This window comes from Pinus tabuliformis, chromosome 8, assembly GCF_031772625.1.
Source record: "Pinus tabuliformis cultivar Carrire ecotype Pingquan chromosome 8, CPIR1, whole genome shotgun sequence".
Taxonomy (NCBI): domain Eukaryota; kingdom Viridiplantae; phylum Streptophyta; class Pinopsida; order Pinales; family Pinaceae; genus Pinus; species Pinus tabuliformis.
Window position 1 is genome coordinate 826,012,531 of NC_142294.1, and position 9,836 is coordinate 826,022,366.

At 40.7% G+C, this 9,836-nt stretch overlaps 1 protein-coding gene across 1 annotated transcript; it reads right to left on the reverse strand.

The window, feature by feature from the left end:
* Positions 1–8,843: 8,843 nt before the first annotated feature.
* Positions 8,844–9,464, reverse strand: LOC149238142 (uncharacterized). Its single transcript, XM_089369479.1, has one exon. It carries the CDS (start codon positions 9,462–9,464, stop codon positions 8,844–8,846), a length of 621 nt encoding a protein of 206 aa, XP_089225605.1.
* Between the last annotated feature and the right edge of the window lie 372 nt (positions 9,465–9,836).

Consider the following 9,836-nt stretch of genomic DNA (forward strand, 5'->3'; position numbering starts at 1 on the left):
AAAACAATACAAGAGAGAACTTATTGATTGTGTTTGACCAATGAATACCTTTTTGTGTAGTTAATCTATCTCAGCCCGAAGAAGGGGTAAAACCATACTGAGTAGATATCGATTCTAATCCATTAAAGAGCTAGAAACGACAAGCGCTTGGCAATATTTTCATATTTAGAGAGTCTGAAAAGAGCTTAAAGGGACTCCATTTTGAGGAACGAGTGGTCTAGGGTAGCAACTAGTTCTAGTGATGTTGGAACTTTCTCAAAACATGTTGATTTATGTGAAGAGGTTGGCTAATAAGATCAATCATTGCAACTGTTCCTCAAAAGAAAGGTAAAACAACCAAGTGAAAGCGTATGATTAGCCAAATGGATGGTGGCGATGGGATGAAAACAACCAAGGTTCATCTGACGAAAAAGGTTGATAGAATATCAATCACAAGGGTTAAAAATGGAAATGGGTTCATTTTTACACAAGCTTGAACCATAGGGAACTATGCTTGGGTTCTGTTTCATGTTTATACAAGCTTGAAATGAAAAACTATGCTTGAGATTAGTTACTTACCGCCAACATGATGAAAAGGGGAGTCTCAAGTAACCCCTTGGAAGTCACTGTGGTGAAGCAAGACAGTGATCCAACACTTTTTGGCTTCGTCTAGAAAGAAAAAGGTGAATGGGGTGATTCCTTTCACATAACCTATAGGGAAACTTAACTTTACCACTAGATGCATGCCCCCCAAGCTTCATTACATTCACCTAAGTAGACTACTCGTGGCTATTAGGTGGATGAAATGAAGGTTCTTTTATGAGATCAAGTGAAAGACTTGACTAGGATTTTACGAGATCTAATCAAAGACTCGACTTAGAACTTGGGACTTGTTTCATTTTTTAATGAGCTTGACACAAGACAAGGAACTCTGCTCATACTCCTTGATTTCATTGTTTAACGAGGTTGACACAAGACCAGGAACTATCCTCACTTCTTTGGTTTCATTTTTTAACGAGGTTGACACAAGACAAAAAACTATCCTCATAGACCTGTTTCAATTTTTAATGAGGTTGACACAAGACAAGGAACTATCCTCAGATTCCTTATTTCATTTTTAAATAATGTTGACACAAGACAACGAACTCTCCTCGAATTCCTTGTTTCATTTTTTAACGAGGTTGACACAAGACAATGAATTATCCTCGGACCCTTGTTTCATTTTTTATTGAGGTTGACACAAGACAACGAACTATCCTCAAAGGTTGTTTCATTTTTTAATGAGGTTGACACAATAAAAGAACATTCCTTGGATCCTTTCGATCACAACCCATAAGTGGTAATGAAGGAGAGATATGGTTCCAATGCCTCCAATACATGATGTACAACATCACTGAATTGATCGTCAATTGATTTAGGTATGGAACAGGTTGCCACATAATTAACCCATGGCGGGGATGATACCATTGCTACAAAAGGACCACTTAGGGTGGATGGTTGACTAGGATCCATATTTGGACCGGGAAATGAAAGCTGGTCAATGGTGACAATTGTGCCTTCATGCGGGAAACAAATCACTTGAAAGAGTGTTGAAACAATAGCTCCCATGCCATAAACATAGTCGTGCCCAAGAAGTAAATTGTAATCTAAAGGGCTTAGGACTACCATCACGTTTAGATAAACAATTTTTCCTCCCAAAGTAATGGGTAATCGAGGAGGATCCCTAATGGTTGACTGGTTTCTCTGTTAAAATCCAATAGATTCTAGGTAACTGGCACAAGTGGTGGTGAACCAAGTGCTTGCCAAGTAGTTGAGGAAAGGATACTCACTGATGCACCTTCATCTATAATAGTACCCGATACAATCATATTACAAACTTGTACTATGATCTGGAAGGGCACATAAGAAGGAAGGAGGAATCTTGCCAGTCAATTCCAATCAAAGGAAGTGACTAGACTACTTTGAGGGGGTCCCATAGAAATAGGAGAATTAACCCCTTGAGTTACGAGAACTAGAGGATTTTCCTCCTGTCTTGATGGAACAGGAGGATTTCCCCCAAGCTCATTTGAATTTAAAGCAACAAAAAGAACTTGAGTGGTATGATTTTCACTCTCTTCGGGAAAGGTACAATTAGCTGAAGGTGAAATCGGGTCAAATGTTACCTCAATCTGTTGATTTGGGTCAGGTATAGACTCATTGGATTCACTTTCAGAGAGAGTGAGTTTGACGGACGGTTGATTTTGGTTAGTATGCTCATCAACTAGTGAGGGATTTAGGGATAGTTTCCTGTAACCAGATAGAGGTCATTGTCTTGAAGCAGGACGGTTATCCAACATTTTCTTGGCTTCATCCAGATAAGGACAAAGGTGAATGGGATGATTCTCTTCACATAACCTACATGGAAACTTAACTTTCTCCTTCTTTCCATGATCTTTACTGCAACTAGTTGATGGTGTGTCACCAACATGATCTCCAGAAGTTGATGACACAGGATGATGTGAACAGGAAGACCATTCTTCTAAGATCTAAGGAATATCAAGACAATTTCAAAGAAGATTGTCTCCCGCACAAAGTTTTCATGGATATCAAACTTTGTGAGGCTTGATGGATGGTTTCTCTTCAAATGTTGCATTCAAAGCAATGGTTGCTTTGTTGCCCCTCTGCTGAATTTGCTTTTTCTTCTTCTTCTTAGCCACCTGGTTACTAGTACCAATACTTTCACCAGGCGAAGAGGAAGAAGGGGAGGAAGAAAAAACCGAGGAAGAAGGCAAAGGATCAACTTTAGGATCAACTGGAGGTTGATTTTTTCTAGTTTGAGGTGTACTCGATTACAGAGAAATCACGATGTTTTGAACCAAGGAGGTTGAAAACAGCCATACTAGCAAGCCAATGGTAAATCCCGGAAGGGACAATGTAGCCATATATGGAGCACCAATATTTCCAAATGGAGGGAAAGGAATAGGATTCCCATCAAAATGAATTCCTTGATTGGTGGACTCTGGATTTGTTTCCATATGATTCAACCTAAGATCAACTAAAGAGTGAGTGTGGAGGATGTTATCCGCGGTCAATTAATTTTTAAGACACTGGAACAGAACTTTGATTTTTCATTTTTAAAGGGTCAATAAAAAACAAAAGATGACTCTAGTCACTTTCGATGTTTAATGAGCCTGAAAGGACAAGTGCTCAAATGATCCTTTTCTTTTAAAAAGTTGAAAAGGAACCAAAGAGACTACTCTAAAGATTCTAGACAAGAGGGTTTACCAAACAATCCGAAAAACTACAATATACACCTTGGTAATAAATGAAGGAGAAATTACCAAGGATTTAACGTACGACAGTCAATCTTCCCGAATGTTGTGTTCAATGCATTTCGATTGGTAAGGCGGCAGACTCGACTACCTAAGGATAAAGGATTTCAACCTATTGGGGTCTCCCACTATATACTCGACGGTATAGGGAGCACAAGTCCATACTAGTACTTATCGAATCTGGGAGGAGGAATCACCCAACCTCAATGAAAATGACAGCCACTAGGTTTAAAGATGTCGGAACATGTCTCTAACCTAGACCTCTAGATGTTTCCATTAAGTTCCAATGCATTATTAGGTTAATTGATGTAAATTTTAGGTTGATATTGCTTAAAATTTTCCTTTGAGGGTTCAACAACAGATGTTTTCCGAAATTCCTAAGAATGCAACTAGAATGAGAAGCACTCTTTCCATTTAATTTTAGCAATGAAAATCCTAGCTATGAGGGATAGAACATTCAAGCACTTTTTGAACAAACAACCAAGAGAACAAACTAATGCAATTCCCTAAACCATTCCTTTCAACACACACAAACTCTTTTCAATGCAAATGCATGTATTTCTTTTCAGTTTCTCTTAATGTGAATGATGCAATAAGAAAAACTAATGCACAAACGATTCATAACTTTTTTTTCATAAAAAATGTCGATTTATGACAATTTCTTTTAAGGAGAAAGGAAGATTGTATGACACTTTCAACTTTAAAGAAATGAAGATTTTTGATACTTTAAATGAAAATACAAATCAAGTGCACAAGTAAATCAACCGATTATTTATGAAGGAGGACTTTACGAAATTTCATTATTTTGAAGAAAATGATGACTCTACGACACTTTTCTATCGACTAAACAATCAATCAAAACTACTTTTCGACAGTGGATTGCAAATGATAAAACAAATATATAAAAAACATTCAACAATCCAGTCTAAATGGGGTCAGAATAAGGAGCTAAAAACTGTTTTCAAAGATAATACATCATTGATTTTCGGCAAGCAAGAAATCAGAAAATTTTTGGCAAAAACTCAATCCAAAGGTGGGAATTTAACCTAAGGTTGATTAGCGTAGGTCACAGAGGAGCTAACTACACTGCATAGCACTAGCTCTCACTAAAGACTGCACTGATTAAAATATTCCTTTGTTAATCAATGCAGGTCAAAGAAGGCCTAATTGCGATGCAGTGCACTATCTCTAAGGATAGCCTACACTGATTCCTGTGCGACCACTCAAGAGTAATCTAACCTCAAATTTTGACCAAAATTCAATGCAAAAGGTTGAATTACAACAAGTAAAGTATGTCAAGGTGTCTAAGGAGGTGGATAAGCTATTAAAAGGGTTAAAACGATCCCCAGTGGAGTTGCCAATTTGTTTTGGGAAAATTTAGTGTTTCTACAAACGCCTAACCCTCTAGACCTAGTAGCTAGTCTAGAAACAATAGTCAAACTAATTTGCTGCATTTCCTAATAATTAACAGATAAGATAAGGAAGGAAAGGAACCAATCTATAACTTTTGCTTGATCCCTCTCTCCTTTGACCAATTTCGCCACTCCTTTCCATACTTAACTCGCTTGGAAAGTACCTGCACACAAGCCAAGACAAAAATCCATCAAAGCATACAATAACGATCTGTGAACTAAACATATCATAGAATCTAGAATACGATATACATCATATAAACACATGAATGGAAAAAACTTGGAATTCTTTATTGATAAAAGGAAAGATTACAACCTATGAATGTTCATGCTCGATTCAGTGTCTTCCTTCTAGTTTCAAACACTTCTCTCCTCATGAAGCAAAAATTTGACATCATTACAATACTCTTACTAATCTCATTCAAACAACATTTCCTTAGCTCAAGAAATTCCAACCTAGACTAGCCTTTGAATACTTGGTCAATTTATAGTTGAATGGTGGAGGTTAAGCCATTAATGGCCCTCATGAATGCTCTGCCAAATTGGGAGGGGGTTCCATGGAGGAAGGGATAATGGATTAAGGTTCATTCATCCTCTTCCTCATCCAAATGTGAGTTCCATCCATATGGAAACTTCCAGAAGCATCCATTGGATGAGGAATCCAATTGATTCATTTAAAAAATTCAATTCTCACTCAGTACAGGTGAAACAAAGGCCAACTACACTGCAATGCACCCAGACAGTGCAGTTCTTGCATTGCAATGCAACTTGATAAAGGGCCGCCTGCGTTGATCTCCTTATGGGCATTTTTTGGATGAACATGGAAACTCTTGGGAGGCAAGCATGATGTAGGTTGACCTCATTAGGTAATGAAAACAACTGAATTAGGGATTGGTAGGCCCTAATAATACGGATCTGGAAGTTGGGGTTGATGTGCCCAAATTGACCAGTAACACTAAGTCTTTGATGACACCCAAACATTTTACCCTTTTGGAATCTAAAGAATAATGGCCACAATAATGTTTCGTGATGTCTAAATGCAACTGTGATATGATTGATTTGGGCATGAGATTGTCGGATGCACCTAAGTCTAACATATAGTTGTGAATAATATTTTTTTTTTTCTGAATAAGACTACTCCTATATTGATACAAAATATTTTTACAAAGAGGCAGTGGCCTCAAGAGGTCTAGCCCTGGAAGGCGGCTTACTCACATTACAATTCTGAAAATTGACTCAAGAAAACTAGCAGAAGACCGACTAGAACCTAGACCATGATTGGTACATAGAGACAGGAACCACATTGTCCAAAAAAGTAGACTAACTGGAGTACCAAAACTACTTGACTGAGCTGATACATATGACCCAAACTGAAAACTTAGTCAAAAAACAACTAAACCTTTAGCCTTGAATAGACACGGAAACTGCAACAGAGAACGACAACCTGATTATGCATCTTGAGCAGTGGAAGGCACTTCTTCCACAATCTGACATCCAAAACTGGAGGAATCATCATTGTCTGAGGGATGGCCCTCTTCTCTTGGTGAACCACCTTCAATCGGAACACTCGAACGCGCCAGAGTTGGCTTATCCTAGGAGGAAAAACCAATTGGGACTTCGTTCTGCTAGCTACGATACTGAGAGGTACCTGGCAACTCTTCCACCCTCGGCTCCATAGTCACATTTGGAGTTGCCGACACCAAGCCAACTGCACCTTCGCTCAGCTGAATAGTAGCTGAAGCAATGAAAGAGTGATTTCTAAGAGTGCAGGGGATTTTAAAGCGGGTTGTATGAGCGTGAGAATGGAGGGATTTCAACAGTAAGGACTGGTTCCCCCGACCTCGACCATGACCTCGCCTGGTGGCTGGATGGCTTTCTGTGCTGAAATGTGATGAGCAAGAAGAGGTATCCGAGGAAGACGAAGATGACTGGAAAATGGGTCAACCATGAAAGCCTCCCCTTCTACAACACATTCTTTGGCACAGAATACGCATGCTGATCAGAATAAAAGGAACAGTGCAAGTAGCAAATCTTTGCAGACGAGGAGAGACTGGAAGGGGGAGAGTAATCACGCTTGAAGGAGACCTAAAAAAGCAGGAGGACAAACGACAAATGAAAACGCTAGTAGGACTTTGGAAAACCTAGAGTTCCAGCTGAGAATCTACCCCGCGTTCCTGAGCGCAATGGGTCCTTGGATTAACCCAAGAGCAGAGCACTGCAGCTACAAGGAGATCAAACATTTGCAGAGGAGGAACAAAGCAGAATTAGAGGAGCGCCATGAAATAATAGCGAATATGTCAGTATAGAATGTCGCGCTGCATTAACGCAGCAATGAATAAGCTTGCCAGGAGATTGAAGTCTGGTAGCGAGTGAGGCCAGATGGCATTGAATGTGCTCCACGCGCCAGCCCATCCTACCGTCTTCGTACCACTAAATGTACTATTCACCCGCATCCGAGAGGGATAGATATTGTTGCACCAAAAGAGTGCAGTCTTGTTTAAGTTTCTCATCATTAGAACTGCTCAGTGGACCAGAGAAGAAAGGGAGTTTTTGATCAGACCCTTAATTTGCCAATCTATCCACTACCTTGTTGGCTGATTGCCAAATGTGCTAGAAGGTAACGCTACGAGGAGACTTGAGCCATTCTTCAATTTTCTCTAGTCTACTTAGGAGCCACCAGCTAGAAGCGATCTTTCCAGCTGATGTGCCTGATTGGATCCGAGTAGCTGCCTCAATTAAGATTTGTGAGTCCCCTTCTACCACCAGAGGGAAAAAAAGTTCAGTTACTGCAGTGCGAATGTCCTTCCATAAGCCTTCAAGTTCGATAGCATTGTTGGTATCTCTTCCTGGCGAGCCATGATATATATGCAGAACCGAGCCCTCAGCATTTCTGAAAATGCCTCCATAACCAGCTGGCCCCGTATTGCCCTTGGCAGCACCGTCGAAATTTAGCTTAATAGACTGGGAGGCAGGAGGAGACCAGAATTGGGGGGAATCAGAATGAATGGAGGGATTGAGATTGGCATGAGTGGAGAAAGTGAGGTTCAGATTCCAATTTTCTAGAATGAGGCATTCCTGAGGAGAGGCTGACAAGTCCAAATCTTGCCAGTGTTTCAGAGCAAGAGTTTCTTGAAGGTTCTATTTGAGAAGAAGCCAAAGGGAGTCCAGAGGTGAATGGATATTTTTAAAGATCCTATTGTTTCTCTCCTTTCAAATGATCCAATAGACGAAGCCCGGAAGAAGGTTCCAGAGGGAATTGAGGACTAGACTTTGGAAGGGATGCTGAGGCCAATTCCTGATTGTATTTTTGATGTCTCCCACTCATCTGTCCGTTCTCCTGTTGCACAGTGAAATTCTCTCCCAGAGTTCTACTGCCAATGGACAGGTATCCAAAAGACACAAGATGGTCTCTGAGTGGAGGTTGCAATTGGGACATCTGGAAGGCCCAATAAAACCTCTCTTTTGAAGATTATCCCAAGTGAGGATCCACTGTTTGCTTAAAAGCCATAGGAAAGTAGAGACTTTTGGCCAGATGCTTGGTTTCTAGACCTTATCCCATAGCTGGTCCTTAATTATTTTCGTTGGATGATAGAGACGTTGGTATTCTTCCTTGGTGGTGAATGTCCCTTTTGGAGTGTATCCCCATCGAATTTTGTCCCTCTGATCCGAGAACTTAATTTTCCTTAGTTTGAGCTCTTGATCAATCTCTTCAAAGGTTTCCTTTTGCCAGTTGGCTTACCAGGTATCTGCTGATCTCCATAGTTGAAATCCATGAGGGGATTGTTGCTGCCAAAATTGATAAACATGGGTTTGATCACTATGCTACATGGTAGCCTACCATTTGGGTTTGTGGAAGAGAGCAGCTAGTTCGGGAGCTTCTGCCAGGAGTCTTCCAAAAATCTTGCTGTGGTGCCTAAATGTATTTCCCAAAACCTATGCGCTTGAATGAAGGCACTGTGCTTTTTGGCTGCATTCCAAATTAATGATCCAGGGTTGGTGATGCTTATACGGATGAGCTCTTCCAGGGGACTTCTTGGAGCGTATTTGGATTGCTAGGTACGAGCCCAAAGAGAGTGCGGATTGGAGACCCATTTCCACCAGATTCGGGCACCCATCGTGTTATTACTGTGAAGGTGATCCCTTAGACCAAGCCCGCCAGCTGACTTCGGAAGACAAACTTCAATCCATTTGATGAGTGCCCATTTTCTGTTGAGACCTGAGGAGCCCCATAAGAATTTCTCTTAAGATTGTGAATTCTCTTAAGAACCCATTTGGGAGCTACCAATATGGAGAATAAATACAGAGGCATGGCTTGGAGAACGGATTTGATAAGAATGAGTCTGCTAGTGATATTGAGAGAGTGGAAGGTCCAGGAGGAGAGCCTAGTTTCTATATTGTCAAGGAGGGTTCTCCAGGAGGCATGTTTGATGGCTGAGTCTATCAGGGGAGCTCCAAGGTATTTCGAGGGAAGCACAGCTATAGGATAACCCAAGATCCTGGCTATATTCTTCTGAGTGAGAATGGGGGTGTGGAAGAAGAAGAGCTGGGATTTGGAGGCATTTATGGAGGTGCCTGAAGCTTCTGAGAAGAGATTAAGCAGGGCTAGGAGGGCAGAGGCCTCTTGAACTGACGGATGGGCAAAAAGCATAGTGTCATCAACAAACTGTTGGTGAGAGATGGGAGTTTGATCATGAAGAGCAATGTCCTTTAACGAGTGAGAAGAGATAGCAGAATGAAGAAGACGACTAAGACCTTCGGCCATGAGTACAAAAAGGAATGGAGAGAGAAGGTCACCTTAACAAATACCCTTGGAAGGCCAAAAAGGTGAGGAAGGAGAGCCATTCAGAAGGATGGAGTAACAGGGGGAAGTAATAAGATTCATGAGCTAACACGTCCATGTAGCGATGAAGCCAAAATCTAAAAGCATTTGATTAATATAGGTCGAACTGATTTTATCCAAAGCTTTAGAAAGATCTAGCTTGAGAATCATACCTGGATTTTTAAGAACCTTGAGAGAATTAATCACTTCATGTGAAAGAATGATACCATCTAGAATCTGGAGCCCTTCTACATAGCTTGTCTGCTCTGGAGAGATGAGGAGAGGGAGAAGAGGTTTGAGCCTATTTTCCAAGAC

Excerpts from the sequence above, each read along its gene's own strand:
- LOC149238142 (XM_089369479.1), bottom strand. The coding sequence starts at position 9,464 with ATGGCCGAAGGTCTTAGTCGTCTTCTTCATTCTGCTATCTCTTCTCAC.